Raw genomic sequence first — 18595 nt, 5'->3', positions numbered from 1 at the left:
GAAAGAGTAGCATACCTCTTCTGTATGATCATAGATGGTTACCAAGGAAACTTCCTCTTCCTTCAGTAAAGTTAAAGAAGCGACAGTATTTTCCTTGGAGAAGCTGTCAGGTGCATGGATCCCACTACTAGAACATTTAAAAGAGTATGTGGAATCTCTATAGGGTGAACAGATGTCCCAATTTTATAGGGACAGTCCCAATTTTGGGGTCTTTTTCTTATATAAGTTCCTATTACCCCCCACCCCCTGTCCCGATTTTTCACACTTGGTGTCTGGTTGCCCTAAGTCTCTACTGCACAGAGTAATCAAGGGCAAGAATGACAGGTTTCAGAGTAGCAGCTATGTTAGTCTGTATCCGCAAAAAGGAGTACTTGTGGCACCTTCAAGACTAACAAATTTATTAGATCATAAGCTTTCGTGGGCTACAGCCCACTTCTTCGGATGCAGAAATTTCTGGACAAGTTCCTCCCCAACCCTGATCTTCACTACTTCCCCCTAACCATGACAAAAGGCAGCCAGGTACAACTCACAGCCAGCAACTCCCCAAACTGCTGAGTCAGCCTTTTAAGAAGCCACTCCCAAATCCTGCCAATTATGTCCTAATGAGGTTTAATTTTTGCTACTGTTTATTATTAACAAAAATGATTAGTTACTTTATTTGGAGCCCAAAATGTGCTAAGGGCTTTATGGTCAAATATGAGGGCAAGGTCCCTGCCCCAAGGAAGTTACAATCTCATTTGCAATATTTCAATGGAGAATGGGGGAAGGGATGTGGTGCGCAGCAAGTGACTAAGCAGTTAGGTTCAGCAGGAGTCTGGGTAGTACCACCGGTTTCACTATCATTTTTTGGAGAGGGTGATTAGGCCTCATTGAAGAAATGTTTTGCGGGGGGACTTACTTGACCAAGGAAAAGGAGGAAGCCAGGCCAGGGAGGGGTTCCAGGAACGGGGCAGACATAGAGGCAGGTGCAGAGAGGAGAGTGGTGGGACAGCCGTACCTAGCTAAGGGAGCGGTGAATGGCTGGAGGGAGCAGGCTGCTTGGCAGGTACTATGTGGGCAGGAGGCCAGGAGCAGGCGTCTAGGTGTGAAGTGGAGGCAAGGGGCTGGGATTGGTGAGAAGCTGGATGTGGCTGGGGAGGATTTTCACGGCAGCATTTTGGCTAGACTAAGGGGGGGGGGGGGGGCAGAGATGACAGGACTTTCCTGACTGGCCACAGCCCCGCATGGACCTGGCTGGGCCTGTGCGCAGAGGCACTCGCCTGGCACCCTGGATGCCCACCCACTGCGCCCTGCGGGCCAGGCCAGCCCCGCCTGGCTGCCACGCGGCCCTGGGCTCGGGGGAGTCACACTAGGGGCGAACAGGGCCCCTGCGCTGCTCTTCGAAAGGAGAGAGACCAGGCGAAGAGGGGCCAGCGGGGGCGGGCGGGGCGGCGCGGCGGGTAGCCGCCGAGGCAGGTGGCGGGAGGCTCAAAGGGCCTTCTCAGCTACAAGGTGGCAGCACGACGCTCTGGCCCCAGCTCCTCCTTCCTCTATGATCACTGCGGGGAGACAGGCCCTGAAGTCGGACGCTCCAGCCTTTCTCTCTATGGTAAGAAACCTCATCATAGGGCGCCGGCGTCGCTGGTGCTGGTTGGGTGGCGGCGAGTTCGCGTGGGAGGAGCAGGAGCGGCGCCCAGGTAAGAGATGCGGGGTCCCGAGGGGGTGGGGGCAGGGTCTCGGGGCGGGCGTGGCGCCAGCTGGGGTGTTAACTGGTGCGGGAGAGGGGAGCTGCCGCCGCGGACGGGGGGTGCTGGGGGGCTGCCGGGGACCCGGGAGGGGCGCTAGGGTGGGGCCCTCAGGCGGTTTCCGGGGAGGTGCAGGATGTCTAGGGTCGCATGTCCTCCGTTCCTCTTGGGCAGTGCCCACCAGCCTGCTGTTGCTCCCGCCCCCAGGATCCCAGTAACTGGCCTGGCCCAGACTGGTCCGTTTCCCCGTGCAGTTGGCAGCGCTCTGCGTAGTGGGTGTCACTTCCCCCCGTTTAGTTAGCCAGTTCCCCCTCTTTGCGTGAACCTTTCACCCATAGATTCATAGATTATAGGACTGGAAGGGACCTCGAGAGGTCATCGAGTCCAGTCCCCTGCCCGCATGGCAGGACCAAATACTGTCTAGACCATCCCTGATAGACATTTATCTAACCTACTCTTAAATATCTCCAGAGACGGAGATTCCACAACCTCCCTAGGCAATTTGTTCCAGTGTTTAACCACCCTGACAGTTAGGAACTTTTTCCTAATGTCCAACCTAGACCTCCCTTGCTGCAGTTTAAACCCATTGTTTCTGGTTCTATCCTTAGAGGCTAAGGTGAACAAGTTCTCTCCCTCCTCCTTATGACACCCTTTTAGATACCTGAAAACTGCTATCATGTCCCCTCTCAGTCTTCTCTTTTCCAAACTAAACAAACCCAATTCTTTCAGCCTTCCTTCATAGGTCATGTTCTCAAGACCTTTAATCATTCTTGTTGCTCTTCTTTGGACCCTTTCCAATTTCTCCACATCTTTTTTAAAATGCGGCGCCCAGAACTGGACACAATACTCCAGCTGAGGCCTAACCAGAGCAGAGTAGAGCGGAAGAATGACTTCTCGTGTCTTGCTCACAACACACCTGTTAATACATCCCAGAATCATGTTTGCTTTTTTTGCAACAGCATCACACTGTTGACTCATATTTAGCTTGTGGTCCACTATAACCCCTAGATCCCTTTCTGCCGTACTCCTTCCTAGACAGTCTCTTCCCATTCTGTATGTGTGAAATTGATTTTTCCTTCCTAAGTGGAGCACTTTGCATTTGTCTTTGTTAAACTTCATCCTGTTTAACTCAGACCATTTCTCCAATTTGTCCAGATCATTTTGAATTATGACCCTGTCCTCCAAAGTAGTTGCAATCCCTCCCAGTTTGGTATCATCCGCAAACTTAATAAGCGTACTTTCTATGCCAATATCTAAGTCGTTGATGAAGATATTGAACAGAGCTGGTCCCAAAACAGACCCCTGCGGTACCCCACTCGTTACGCCTTTCCAGCAGGATTGGGAACCATTAATAACAACTCTCTGAGTACGGTTATCCAGCCAGTTATGCACCCACCTTATAGTAGCCCCATCTAAATTGTATTTGCCTAGTTTATCGATAAGAATATCATGCGAGACCGTATCAAATGCCTTACTAAAGTCTAGGTATACCACATCCACCGCTTCATCCTTATCCACAAGGCTCGTTATCCTATCAAAGAAAGCTATCAGATTGGTTTGACATGATTTGTTCTTCACAAATCCATGCTGGCTGTTCCCTATCACCTTACCACCTTCCAAGTGTTTGCAGATGATTTCCTTAATTACTTGCTCCATTATCTTCCCTGGCACAGAAGTTAAACTAACTGGTCTGTAGTTTCCTGGGTTGTTTTTATTTCCCTTTTTATAGATGGGCACTATATTTGCCCTTTTCCAGTCTTCTGGAATCTCTCCCGTCTCCCATGACTTTCCAAAGATAATAGCTAGAGGCTCAGATACCTCCTCTATTAGCTCCTTGAGTATTCTAGGATGCATTTCATCAGGCCCGGGTGACTTGCAGGCATCTAACTTTTCTAAGTGATTTTTAACTTGTTCTTTTTTTATTTTATCCTCTAAACCTACTCCCCTCCCATTAGTATTCACTATGTTAGGCATTCCTTCAGACTTCTCGGTGAAGACCGAAACAAAGAAGTCATTAAGCATCTCTGCCATTTCCAAGTTTCCTGTTACTGTTTCTCCCTCTTCACTAAGCAGTGGGCCTACCCTGTCTTTGGTCTTCCTCTTGCTTCTAATGTATTGATAAAAAGTCTTCTTGTTTCCTTTTATTCCCGTAGCTAGTTTGAGCTCATTTTGTGCTTTTGCCTTTCTAATCTTGCCCCTGCATTCCTGTGTTGTTTGCCTATATTCATCCTTTGTAATCTGTCCTAGTTTCCATTTTTTATATGACTCCTTTTTATTTTTTAGATCGTGCAAGATCTCGTGGTTAAGCCAAGGTGGTCTTTTGCCACATTTTCTATCTTTCCTAACCAGCGGAACAGCTTGCTTTTGGGCCCTTAATAGTGTCCCTTTGAAAAACTGCCAACTCTCCTCAGTTGTTTTTCCCCTCAGTCTTGATTCCCATGGGACCTTACCTATCAGCTCTCTGAGCTTCCCAAAATCTGCCTTCCTGAAATCCATTGTCTCTATTTTGCTGTTCTCCCTTCTACCCTTCCTTAGAATTGCAAACTCTATGATTTCATGATCACTTTCACCCAGGCTGCCTTCTACTTTAACATTCTCAACAAGTTCCTCCCTATTTGTTAAAATCAAGTCTAGAACAGCTTCCCCCCTAGTAGCTTTTTCAACCTTCTGAAATAAAAAGTTGTCTCCAATGCAGTCCAATAATTTGTTGGATAGTCTGTGCCCCGCTGTGTTATTTTCCCAACATATATCCGGATAGTTGAGGGGAGAGAAGCATTTTTTAACAATCAGGAAAACATGATTATCAAACCCAGAGAAGTGGCTGGGGGGCCCAGGGTAGGTGTAGAACTTAAAAGTGTTTTAAGCTCGCTTTTAAAAATCAGCTTTTTCAAGTTTCTCTGCCCTGAAGTGTTTACAGTCTAAGGCAGGGGTGGGCAAACTACGGCACGGGGGCCACATCTGGTCCTTGAGTCGTTTTAATCTGGCCCTTGAGCTCCCGCTGGGGAGGGGGTTGGGGCTTGACCCGCTCCGTGTGTGTTGTGGCTCTGCGCGGCTCCTGGAAGCAGCGTCATGTCCCCCTTCAAGATCCTACAGGTAGGGCAGCCAGGGGACTCCATATGCTGCCCGTGCCCCAGGTGCCAGCTCTGCAGCTCCCATTGGCCAGGAACCGCAGCCAATGGGAGCTGCAGGGGCGGGAGCTGCGGACGGGGCAGCATGCAGAGCTGCCTAGCCGAGCCTCCGCATAGGAGCGGAGGGGAGACATGCTGCTGCTTCTGGTTGTTGCTTGAAGTAAGCACAACCCAAAGCCTGCACCCGTGGTCCCCTCTGCTGCCACAACCCCCTGCCCTAGCCCTGATCCCCTTCCTGCCCTTTGAGCCCCTTGGTTCCAGCCTAGAGCACCCTCCTGCACCCCCAACCCCTCATCCACAGCCCCATCCCAGAGCCTGAATCCCCAGCTGGAGCCCTCGTCCCCGCACCTCAACCCCCTCCCCCAGTCCAGACCCTCCCACAACCTGAACTCATTTCTGGCCCCACCCCAGAGCCCTCACCCCCTCCTGCACCCCAACCCCCAACTTTGTGAGCATTCATGGCCCGCTATACAATTTCCATACCCAGATGTGGCCCTTGGGCCAAAATGTTTGCCCACCCTGATCTAAGGCCTCAATCTTGGAATGAGCTCCAAGTGGGTTGACCCTCATTCCCATAGGATGCATATTGCAGGATCCATTGTCCTGGTCCCATGAACCTGTACAAAGTCCAGTTGATTTAATTGGGATGCCATACAGGTGGAGAGGTATATGGTACTGGATCCTGATGCAGGACTGTGGCCTTGGGGAAAAATAGTATCTCACTGCATATCAGAACATGATATGATTACTAGAGACTTCTTATTGCTGAAACTACTTTATATGCCATTGTTTGAATACCAAGTAGGTCTCAGTGGCAAGTCTTGCTTTGGACTTCTGCCATTTTAATTTGTTCTTGTGGTAAACCTGGGGGAAGAAAGGGGAAGGGTAAACTGTCTCGTGAAGATTTATTTGTATTCGTATTAGGACTATCAATTAATTGCAGTTAACTCACGCTATTTACTCAAAAAAGTTAATTGTGATTAAAAAAATTAATCACACTTATAACAGAATACCAATTTAAATTTATTAAATATTTTTGGATGTTTTCTACATTTTCAATATTGATTTCAGCTGTAACACAGAATACAAAATGCTCACTTTATATTATTTTTTATTACAAATATATGCACTATAAAAATGATAAAAGAAATAGTGTTATTCAATTCCCTTCATACAAATACTGAAGTGCAGTCTCTTTATCCTGAAAGTGTAACATAACTGCACTCAAAAACAAAACTATGTAAAACTTTAGGGCTACAAGTCCACTCAGTCCTCCTACTTATTCTGCCAATCACTAAGACAAACAAGTTTGTTTACATTGACTGGAGATACTGCTGCCTGCGTCTTATTTACTATGTCACCTGAAAGTGAGAACAGGTGTTCGCATGGCACTTTTGTAGCCGGCATTGCAAGGTATTTACATGCCAGATATGCTAAACATTTGTATGCCCCTTCATGCTTCGGCCACCATTCCAGAGGACATGCTTCCATGCTGATGATGCCCGTTTAAAAAAAAAAATAATGCATCAATTAAATTTGTGACTGTACTCCTTGGGGGGGAGAATTGTATGTCTCCTACTGCTTTTTACCCGCATTCTGCATATATTTCATGTTATAGCAGTCTCGGATGATGACCCAGCATGTGTTCATTTTAAGAACACTTTCACAGCAGATTTGACAAAACGCAAAGAAGGTACTGATGTGAGATTTCTAAAAATAGCTACAGCACTCGACCCAAGGTTTAAGAATCTGAAGTGCCGTCCAAAATCTGAGAGGGACGAGGTGTGGAGCTTTCTTTTAGAAGTCTTAAAAGAACAACACTCCGATGCGGAAACTACAGAACCCAAACTGTCAAAAAAAAGTCCAACTCAACTTTCTGCTGGTGGCATCTGACTTAGATGATGGAAATGAACATGCGTCAGTCCGTACTGCTTTGGATCGTTCTCAAGTAGAACTCATCATCAGCATGGAAGCATGTCCTCTAGGATGGTGGTTGAAGTATGAAGGGACATATGAATCTATAGCGCAACTGGCACGTAAATATCTTGCAATGCCAGCTACAACAGTGCCATGCGAATGCCTTTTCTCACTTTCAGGTGACATTGTAAACAAGAAGCGAGCAGCATTATCTCCTGCAAATTGTAACCAACCTTGTTTGTCCGAGTGATTGGCTGACCAAAAAGTAGGATTGAGTAGATTTGTAGGCTCTAAAGTTTTACGTTGTTTTATTTTTGAATGTGTTTTTGTTGTTCATAATTCTACATTTGTAAGTTCAACTTTCATGATAAAGAGATTGCACTACAGTACTTGTATGAGGTGAATTGAAAAATACATTTTTTTTGTTTTTTTTACAGTGCAGATATTTGTAATAAAAAAAATCAAGTGAGCACTGTACACTTTGTATTCTGTGTTGTAATTGAAATTAATATATTTGAAAATGAAGTAAACATCCAAAAATATTTAAAATAAATGGTATTCTATTGTTTAACAGCGCAATTAATCGCAATTAATTTTTTTAGTCACTTGACAGCCCTAATTCTTATTTCTGATCCTAACTTTTTCTTTTTGTTTCCAGAGTATTCCTATGCATATTCAGCTTATATTAAGAAATGACCACACAGGTAAATACTCAGGAGTAATTAAACTAATCTCTCTTGTTTGATTTGTGACCATTTTCATAACGTGGATGTTTTTTCATTTCAGTACAGTATTCTCTTCAAGCAAGAACAAGGTGAGGAGATGCTAACATGGTATTGTGCTGTTAATTTTTCTTACCTCACATCTTTATTTCCTTGGGTGATTTAAAATGAATGCTAACAGTTTTGTGAAACATTGCATTCTCGGTAAGTCTAAATCTGAGTGGGTTTTTCGGTGTTTTTAGCTGCAGTGATCATGGTAAATAAAATTGGATTTAATGTTGCATAGGCATGATCCAGAGCACTCCGAAGCCAACAAAAGGACTCTTATTGACTTCAGTGGGCTTTGGTTCAGGCCCTATGAGAACATTCCCAATCCATGTTACTTTTTCTAGACTGGTTCAGGTGTACTTGAGAATGCATGGATTCATAGGCAAGCCCATGATCCATTAGGCTGTTTACTGTGACCACGGCTCCCTGGATTCTGTGGTTCTACAGCATGTGCCACAGAATCTTGCAGCAGAATCCCATGCTTTCATGAGTGACAGTATTCCCAACTGCAGATACCATGAGCTTCCTCCCTGACAAATGTTCCATTGTAGTTATGAATTGTCAATACAAACATCTGCATCACATTTGGTTTACTGAGCTCCTAGATTTCTAACACAAAGAATACTATACGGATTTATTTTTCATTTTTGAATCTGATTGTTTTTGTTAAATTTCCCTGTTTTGTTTTGTAAGCTACCTGAACCTGCCACAGAATTTCAAAATCTGTTGCACTGAAATGCCACGGTAACCAGAAGCTTTGCTGCAGAATTTAGGTCCAGCTGGCTACATGGTTCACATGGCCTTGACCAGGACTTGCATTTTGCTATGGGTAGAGTCTAACATGGCTGCTGCTGTCAGATACCATGCGTGCTAGCAGCTTTCCATTCTGTTTTTTCTATTATGTATATGTTCTCAGAATGACATGAGAATTACAGGTGAGAGGGGAAGGTACTGTTAGTGGATTCCGCACGTTATTAGTGCTTTCTTCTGCTTACAGCAGGAAGTAAGAACAAGCAACTGCTGTGAGTAAAGACACCTGCTTGATTCCAAGAAACACCATTGTTTTCTCTCTAATATTTGTGCTCTCTTCCAGCACATGATGATGCCATCTGGTCAGTTGCATGGGGAAAGAATAAAAGAGATGGTTCTGAGACAGTAATCTCTGGATCTTTAGATGATCTAGTGAAGGTCTGGAAATGGTAAGTGAGGGGTTCGATAAACATTGGTTAAACTGATTAACAGTTGGAAATACAATGTAAACTAGTGCAGAAATACAGTATTCTTTCCTTCTTTAGCCCTCAGAACATCAGTAGCTGTGCACTGCACAGTAAGTAGCAGAGCACTTTGCTTTGCTGAAATGGGGGCTAGGGCTGGGGAAACAAGCTGGAAAAAAAGGTTGTAAGTAGTGCTACGCACAAACTGTCTGCTTTCACTCTTCACCTGCAGTCAGTTCTCCCCTTTTGCTGTGCAAAAGGTAAGAAATACTTTTTAAGAAAAAGAAAAGGGGGTGGGAAGCTGGAGGTGGGTGCAATACCTGAAATTACTCTTAATTAGTTTGTTTTTGTTTGTGTTTTTAACAAAAGGACTGATGAAAAATTAGATCTACAATGGACTTTAGAGGGCCATCAACTGGGTGTGGTATCAGTAGATATCAGCCATACAGGTACCATTGCAGCATCCAGTTCCCTAGATGCTCATATTCGTCTTTGGGATTTAGAAACTGGCAAACAGATCAAGTCCATAGATGCTGGTCCCGGTAAGATCTTGGTGGTTATATGTAATCTCTGCAATGTGTGTATTTATACAGTACAGTAGAGAACGAACATACTAGCTGGGAGTGACTAGCTTTTTTTATAGCGTCACAACAGTCTCCTTCCTTTTGCAAAACAAGGATATGAGATTAACAGGCATTCCCTTGCATATACTTTACCAATGCACGCTATACTGGTATAAGCCAGTGTTAATCTGATGTCTCTCTATTTGTTATCCGTGCAACCCCAATCTATTTAAAAACTGATTTTAGTTAAACTAGTGCAACTTCTAGGTGTTGACAAGGCTTTCATGTAATCCTGCTGGCTTTATTCACTGTCTCTGTTGTGACTATTTTTTGTTGAGGGTGCATAAGGCAGAATCGCATCCAGTTATCTCATAGGTGTAGTGATCAGAAAGTCTAGTGGTGGCAAAAAAAAAACTATTCAAATACACAGTGATGGCTGAGATTTGCATATTAAGAAGGCCCCAGGTTTGCTGCAGGTGCACTTTGAAATTCAGTACTGTGCAGAGGGTGCTTGTTTATGGAATGCATGGCTATGTCCAAAGGTGCAAATAAAAAAAAAAAAAAGGGTTTAAGTCTAGATAAGCCTTGACCAGCACTGAATTCCAATTTGGAGGGCACAAGATCTTAACCAAAGGATTTAAATATTATAGTAAGGAATGTTGGTAGATCAACCTTGTAGGGTCAGAGAATGAATGACTAAGCACATATGTAATAAATCTGTGAAGCACACAGCACCAGGCTAAGTAGATAACTGTAAAAAGTCACCATGTAATTCTATTTCAATGAATAATCTGCCCTGCACTCTTTCCTTCTATCTGTAAGTGCTTTCTGTCTCTGTTGCTGGGCCAGCTCTCCAGTGCTGCTTCTGACAAAGGCAACAGTTCTTTCTTCTAATGGTTTTCAAGCAAATGAGAGGATTTTTTTTTTTTTTTTTTTTTTTGCAAGGTCGTGATAGCTAATGCCATTTAACACTATTAATGTGCTGCTGTTCTAGGAGGATGCCCTAGACTTAAGATCTTCCTAGAAAATGTCATCTGTGATTAAGCTGAAAAACAAATACCTTAAGCGTTTATTCTGTCAGCTTTTGTTAGCTTGGTGTGAATTTAACGTTTGTGGCTGAAGCGCAGGGGAATAAACTATCTGTGAACAGGTATACGTGGAATTAACATTGTTGGCTAAAAACTATAAACAAGATTAAATATACCAAATATTTTTTCTTTTTTGTACAGTTGATGCCTGGTCGTTGGCTTTTTCACCAGATTCCCAGTATCTTGCAACAGGAAGTCATGTGGGAAAAGTGAACATTTTTGGTGTTGAAACCGGAAAAAAGGAATATTCTCTGGACACTAGAGGGAAATTCATCCTTAGCATTGCATATGTAAGAACTTAACTGATATTCTCTTCTGTTAAAGTATCATCCTTGTAATCTGCTGTAAATCACTCATTTTCTGATACTATATTCACAACCTTAACAGGAACTCTTATTTAAAAAACAACACCACAGACTTCCTACCTACACATCATTCACTTCTAGGCAATAACCTCCTAAAGAAAGCACTTTACTTCTGCTTATAATTGCCATTGGCCTTTCCTGTATGTATAATGGTCCTTTGTTCCAACTTAACTGATGAATTGGACCAGCCTTAAAGGTAATACAAGCTTTCTATAGTGCTCTTGCTCTTCCAGCAAGGATATCAGACCATTACAGATACCAATTAAATCTCTGAATTCCCCTTTACGAGGTATCTTTGATGGTGAAATTGAGGCATAATAAGTTTAAATGACTTTTCCTAGGTGAGACAGAAAACTATTGAAAAGCACACACTCTTCACTGTAAATTATTACAATAGAAAGTCCCCCATTGCTGTACATCAGAATGAATAATGCATCTAGTAAAAGAATCAGGCAGATAGTTTTCAAACTGCATGATGTCCTTAATGTCTATCTGGAAAAGTCGCTCCTGCTCTTGCTCATGTGCTGCTTATGAATTTCAGTCTTAGATTTTCAGATTTTTCGGAGCCCACCATACTAAATATCTTGCATGGCAGATTATTTTTGATGTCATCTTGTCTCTTTTCACCTTCCCCATCTTCCCAATACAAAATAAGAGTAATTATAAAATGTGTAACATATGTATTGTTAGAGTCCAGATGGAAAATATTTAGCCAGTGGAGCAATAGATGGCATCATCAATATTTTTGATATTGCAACTGGAAAACTTCTGCATACGCTAGAAGGTAAGTCTTGGAATGTTTGCAGTGTGCAAGTTATAGCTTTAGTCCTGATTAAAATGTTAATTAAGAAACACTTTAATATTGTATGATGGGCTGAAATGTCAGGTTAGTTTGTCCATCTTGAATGTTAGCTTACACCGATTGACAGTTTTCCAAGACAGTCCACCTATATCCGTGCTCTGATTTAGGCACCATCATTTTTATGGTTCTAAATGCTGAAGTATGTGTGGGATCCAATCTTAAATCTTCAACATGCACGATGGATGTGTCTTAGAAAGTATATCCAGTTATGCTTAACTGGATTCTTCCTAACAAATCAGTTTAACTTTCCTCAGTGCTAGCAAATGAAGCGGGTCTGTCAATGCTGCCTTACTCCTTCTCCCGTTCTCACCCCCCCCCCCAACATTGTATTGATATTAAAAAGTTAGTTCCCGTGGCTAGAAGAGGGATGGAACACCTTCCCTCTTGTTATAGAACGTTGCAACTCTCTAACAGGGATGAAGAGACTCTCTTAAGTAGTTTATGCAACAACGTGAGGGAGATGAGTGTTCAGGAACCTTCCAGATTCCTGATGCACTTACACTGACTGTATTCAGAAGAGTTTTGGGAGGCAAGGGCGGAAGTAGCCTAAGAATGAGGAGCTTAACAATCGTTCAAATATATAAACTGAAGAGTATCTCCTTGCTTTTTTTGAGGAAAGATATTATCCTGACTTAAACCCTCTCTAATAATTCTTCTTACCAATGATAGAGTATTTACAGATCAACCATGCCTATTCTGAATTTCAGGCCATGCGATGCCAATTCGCTCATTGACATTTTCTCCGGATTCCCAACTACTCGTTACAGCTTCAGATGATGGATATATCAAAATCTATGATGTGTAAGTTGTTTCACAAGACATGTGATGTAAAACTAATATTCTAAGAGGCTGTAGTGTCCCAGAACAGACCACTCCTGTGGGAATTCTGCACTACTGCGGGGCTCATTAAATATGCGCAGATTTCTAATTTTTCATACAGAAAAGCTTCTGCCATTATGTTGCTGCAGTGCTGTCCTTTGCCCACCAGAGGGCGCTGTGGCGAGAGAACAAAGTTGCAGCTCCCTGCAGCGAGGGGTCATCTAGGGTCTGCATGGGGGAAGCTTCCTAACAATCTATCCCTTGCCCTCTCTCTTCCACGCCCCCCCCCCCCCCCCAAAATGTTCCATACTTTTCCCACCCATACCTAACAGTCTTCCAAGTTCACACCCAGGCTCCTTCCCAGCAATTTACTTCCCTCTCCCTCAGCTCCTCCGTTATCCCTGACTCCCCCAAGCCTTTGCTCTGCTTCTGAAGGGTGTGGAAAATACAGTTCTGTATTGTAGTTTAAATGAATTATTACTCAGAGTTCTGTTTTCATATGCCAAGTAAGGAATCTATTTGTCAAAAAACATTTTCTGAATTTTTGTTGTTGTCTGTATTGTTACAGACATACTTGCTGACAGGTATTTTGAAATAACTGACCAAAAATAATTGAAACTGGTGTGATTATATTGTGTTATTTTGACAAATAAAATATACAGAATTTTGCAGAATGTTAAAATATTGTGTGCAGAACTTTAAATTTTTTGGCGCAGAATTCCACCAGGAGTAACAAACCAAGCATTCCGGTGTATGGAATTATCTTTAACTGTGTAGTTGAATTAACTATTTTTTAAAAATCTGACATTTTAAACTGTAAAACACTAAATCTGTGAGCTTGGACTCTTTTAAAAGGGTACAAATGTGGATGGCAGATCTGGCTCAGAAAATTGATGCCCACTTGCCATATTTGGTAGTTCAGTGTATACCTACCAGCCTCATTCTTATCCTGCATTCTATTTTTTTTTTTTTTTTGGTCCACCTTTAGAATTTCTGCTTTATGCCTAAGATCTGCTGCCTCATTCATTGACTTCACACTCCACTTAAGGCCTTGGCTTTCTCCCTATCGCTGCCCTCTTTTCCTGTAGTCTGTCACTCTCCTGACACTCTGTGGCAATACCTTCTTCCTCCTGCTATCTGGGCTTTCTTTGATTTCCACCAGTCTGGCTTCTGTCTTTCCCCTCTGCTGAAACGTCTCTCAAAATCACTACCTTCCTTTTCCTAGCTAAGTCAAAGGTATTTTATGCTCAAATCCTAGGCCTTGTTAGTTCAAGCATCCTGACTGGGGGAGAGGCTGTGTCTCAGATAACTGTGACCTAAGCCCCCAAGAACTTACCTGAAATTAGCACATGAAATGTTAATGCATTTTTTTTATTATATGGTGGCTTAACGCTAAACTTTTTGTCTCCCATAGACAACATGCAAACTTGGCAGGCACACTAAGTGGTCATGGATCCTGGGTATTAAATGTGGCATTTTGTCCAGATGATACTCATTTTGTTTCCAGGTATTTAGCATTTTTAATTTTTGTAGATTTTTATGAAGGAACTTAATCTTCCATTTATAAATTGAGGTTGATCACACTACCTACATAACTTAGAGTGGAACCTAGATAACTTGTATTAATGAGTGAAAGATCTGTTATAAATTACTATGGGCCAGACTGATATCCTTACTTACATAATAGTGCCTTATACAAACAATCTAATTGACATCAGTTGGGCTTCTTTTGCAGTTGAGGTACTTCTGCATGTAAATAAGGGTATCATCATCTGGCCCTAAATTTTTGTTAGGTATGTTCACTTACTTGCCACTTAACTGAAGGCAAAGATATTGATTCTCAAAATGCATGTTAATTTATTTTAATGATTGTAGCTTAGCTTCTCATTATTTAATTGATGCTTCATCCCATTGTACTATAGTATATTGTAAAAATAATATCTTGGTAATATTAACCCTTGGAACAGTGCAGACTAGTGAGAGTCTACTCAACTGTGCTTTCTTTAGCTAACTAATATGCTTCAGAGAACTGGTGATTGCTGTGTTTGGAATGCTCATTTATTTTACACGCTGTTCATATTAAAATAATTGCTAATTGAGGCCAGTGTTTCTAGAATCTGCTGGTAGATCTTCATTTGTTCTGTTGCTTTCCCCCTAATTTTGAGGTGATGTGTGTTTTTTTTTTTTTTTTTTTTTTTTTAAATACTGTAGTATTAGATCTTTGGTCTCTTAATTATAGTATAATCAAATTGCTACTAATTCAGATTTGATCTAAAATATTTTCCAGTTCATCTGACAAAAGCGTAAAAGTTTGGGATGCTGGAACAAGGACCTGTGTTCATACCTTCTTTGATCATCAGGATCAGGTATATTAAGAATGTAGAACATGTATAATTCTCATATCCAGTCATCTTATCTAGATAGATTTACTAGTATGAAACCTTCACTTAGGGCTTGTCCTTACAAATGCTTAGGTTTGCAGCAAGTTGGAGTGTGAACTTGCTGCACGCTAAGTGTCTGTGTGGACCCTGCTGCCATACACCAGAAGTTTCCTAGTGCGCTTTAATCTACTCCAGTTTTGAAACAGGCTAGGGTGGAGTTGATTTACACCCTGTCTTGCTGCAAACTAAGTGTTTTTATAAGCAGGTCCTTACATTTTTTAATTGAAATCCAGGCTCCATTGACGTCAAAAGCCCATTGAAATCAATGGGGCCAGGATTTCACCACTAGCCCTTGGGATACTGCACTAACATTTTAAAGCTTTGATGGTATTTGAGAATTCCTATCCTAGAATCCATTCCCCACCCCCAAACTCCCAGGCTGACCTTTTCTAAGTACTTTTTACAGCCCCAATCAAGAGGCACACTCTAGGGTGGTGAAATGGAATCTCATCAGTCTACATCAAATCAATACATCTTTGCTACCCTCCTATTTTGGTTCATAGCAAACAGGGTGTGTGTGCTCTGAATGTAAAGGAAAAAATATAGACGGTTAAAGGCAGTGGGTTGGTGTCTTTTTCCCTAATTATGTAGGAAGAAATCCTGAAAGCTTATTTCTTCTTGAGGTTTTTCCTCAAAAATCAGGATTATCAACTCGTTTGCTGGGAGGCCTTCTTGGAATTGGAGCTCTCACTGAAGTGGTAGTTGCCTTTGAGACCAGGCTGGAGCTAAATCTTTACCAAACTAACCTCTTTCCTCCCAAACATTTTGGGCATTTGAATTTGTGTTAACAAAACCAAACCAAAAAGGGGGAGGGGCGTGTATTTAATTTAAAATAAAATAATTAAAAACAAACCAACTCTTTCTTCCCTATTAGTCAGGTTTCACTTCCTTGGTAATTTGTGCTGTCAAATCTACTAATTACCCTGTTTTCCAGGGAGTCTGAGGCTTAACGGAGTTCTAATTTTAAAAAAAGTAAAATAAATGATATTTTTTTTCGTTTTGAGAACTGTCTGTATTGATGTTTTGCTCTCAGGAGGCTATCACAGTCGTGCCCATCCAGGTGTGTGAGAGGAGTGTTAATGAAAAGTGGTGGTGCAACTGACAAAGACTTCCCAAAATAGACTATTGAAGACAGAGCCCTTTTGGCAATAGCAGGCTAATGTGCTATTTTTAATTTTTTATCTTAGATCTTGTAACATGACTAGGAATAGTTTAAGGACTGACCAGATCTCTCTAGGGTTTGTATTAGTACTTAAGTCATTAGTTAGCTGTCTGGGTTACCTTCTGCTGAAGGTGGCCATCCTTCAGCCTGGTGCAACCCTCCATTTCCTTTCAGACTCGCATTTCTCATGCTTTGTTTCTTTTTCCTTTCCTTTCCTGAAATTACTATAAACTAGTTTGGCTTGCAATGGAATAGGCTAACACAGCTACTGAGAGAACCAAACTTGTTGAAATTGATTCACATTAGAATGACCATTTTGTACATATCACCTTTCATTCCTTACTCATCCAGGCTGTTGGGGAACAAACTGTATATTCAGCTAGATGGGTGCAGTAGGAAGATTATTGGGTTTTCATAGTATTTGACAATATCAGGGTTCAGAAGATGGAAAGTGAGGCTAGTGCCTTTTTCAGACAGATGGCAGTCTCGACTGTGCCTTGGTTATCTCAACAGCTTTGCATTAGCAGTGGAACTGATATATTTAAACTACCATCCCCACTACTTGGTGACTACTTAAAATGTGAAACAGTGGCATCTTGTTACCCACTTTAATGAGCTATTGTTTGCACTTTTCTATTTGCAGGTCTGGGGAGTGCAATACAATGGAAATGGTTCCAAAATTGTATCTGTTGGAGACGACCAGGAAATCCATATCTATGACTGTCCAATTTAAATATGCCAAGTCAGGTGTATTGGTTAATTATGTATGTACAGGTTTTCAGGATTACTACACTTCTCATATGTTGCCACTTACTTAAAGATGCTTCTGATTATTTTGTTAATGTGATAATGCATTTTAACAATGCGGAGCTGAATCTTGGACTCTATTGATACAATAGAAAAATCAAAATATACATAAGGTTTATATGTATCTTTATCACTTTACGTTTGGCATGAAAGAACTCTACATTTTAAAATAGAAGTTACTATTGCAGCTGCATATAACTTTACTGCTTTCTCTTACATACTGTTCCAGAGACTGCTTATTTGGAAATATGTACCCATGTGAAGTAACTGCTTACTTAAGCTACCTCCGTATTTTTCTTTCCAGAACTATATAAATAGATTTGAATCTGAAATTGTTGACTGGCTCTGGCTGAGGCTTAATTTAGGAAACATTACTGGCTCTTAAATCATGTCTACATGTCAGACATGGCAACCAGCATGCTGGTGCTAAACAGTTGTCCTGGTGATGTGGGACAGGGTCATTTAAGTTAAACATACTCTAGCACCTGTGCTCAAGGCACATGGTTCACTCATCATGGTGTATCAACTTTAAATTAAAAAAAAAAAAAAAAACCAAAACACCCCAAACTTAAGTTTTAGATTCTCTCTTTACTGGATGTGTATTAGCTGTAAACGTTTTAACCCATTTCCTAGCCTGGTGTCCTGACTGTGAACTGATTCTTGAGGGGTGGGGAATTCAATATGATACATGGAAAAATATTTCCTCAGTGTTCCAGTTAAAATTCAACTTTTTTTTTTTTTTTAAATCCATAAAACCAAAGCAAGCTGTGGAGGGGAAGTTTCCTTTCATGTCACTGCTTAGATGACCTGTTTCAGGGAGCTCTTTAAATACAGTCTCATTGTAGGGCATATGGTAGGTAAGCCATTGATGCAGAACCTCTGGATTATTTCAGCTTCAAATTTCCCTCCTGCTGTAGGTTTTACTCGAGTTTTTTCAATTCTATCTCCATGTAGAACAGTTGTATACAAAGTGTACCATTTCTTGCTTTCTAAGGTTGATGCTACCATTTGCTACTTCTATAAAATAAAAGCTTAATTTCATACTTTCTCCTATATCTTCTAGACAAGGAGAAATGTGTGGTCATATCCTGTGTGCTATCTACCAGTATGAGGAAATGCTAACAAACATTTAAAGGTGAGATGCTCTAACAGTTCCAGGCAGTATGTAAGACCATTTCTCAGTGTCCCTGTTAAGTTTAATCATTGACCCTAATGCTGTGAGTGTCAAAATCTTTACAGTAAAATAACTTCCATAATTTGCGTTCTACATATGTTGTTGTTATTCCCCCCTCCATGTAAAAACCCTGTTCCTAGCTCTATTGCAGGATTAGGTATAGGTTTTTAAGTGTAGCATCTATCCTGTGTAGTCTAATAAGTAGCAGCCTGCTTACAGTTCATGTTACAGGCATAGGCTATTCCAAATGTGTAAGACAGCTACTTAATTATAAAGTATAAAGTGGGCCAAAAGTAAAAGTTATAGTGTGCTTCATATAGTGGTAGACAAGTATTTACAAGCAAAGTATGGCACTCTGTGGTCAATGGACTGACTTTTTTCTCCTCTTCCTACTGTAGGGGTGGGCAAACTTTTTGGCCCGAGGGCTACATCTGGGAACAGAAATTGTATGGTGGGCCATGAATGCTCACAAAATTGGGATTGTGCGGGAGGGGGTGAGGGCACTGGTTGGGGGTGCAGGCACTGGTGTGGGAGCAGAAATGAGTTCAGAGTGCGAAAGGG

The 18595-nt window shown here is 41.7% G+C and overlaps 1 protein-coding gene across 1 annotated transcript; it reads left to right on the top strand.

Annotated features, from left to right (window-relative positions):
* Nucleotides 1–1625: 1625 nt before the first annotated feature.
* SKIC8 (SKI8 subunit of superkiller complex) lies at nucleotides 1626–18116 on the top strand. The gene is made up of 11 exons (XM_054041590.1): nucleotides 1626–1676; nucleotides 7428–7473; nucleotides 7556–7583; nucleotides 8633–8738; nucleotides 9123–9295; nucleotides 10546–10694; nucleotides 11460–11553; nucleotides 12339–12432; nucleotides 13865–13957; nucleotides 14738–14816; nucleotides 16697–18116. Exons 2-11 carry the CDS (start codon nucleotides 7462–7464, stop codon nucleotides 16784–16786), a joined length of 918 nt encoding a protein of 305 aa, XP_053897565.1. The 5' UTR covers nucleotides 1626–1676; nucleotides 7428–7461; the 3' UTR covers nucleotides 16787–18116.
* The last annotated feature ends 479 nt before the right edge of the window (nucleotides 18117–18595 follow it).

This window comes from Malaclemys terrapin, chromosome 10 (assembly GCF_027887155.1).
Source record: "Malaclemys terrapin pileata isolate rMalTer1 chromosome 10, rMalTer1.hap1, whole genome shotgun sequence".
NCBI classification, from domain to species: domain Eukaryota; kingdom Metazoa; phylum Chordata; order Testudines; family Emydidae; genus Malaclemys; species Malaclemys terrapin.
The sequence above is the reverse complement of the archived record's forward strand: the minus strand, read 5'-3'. Positions and strand labels throughout refer to the sequence as shown.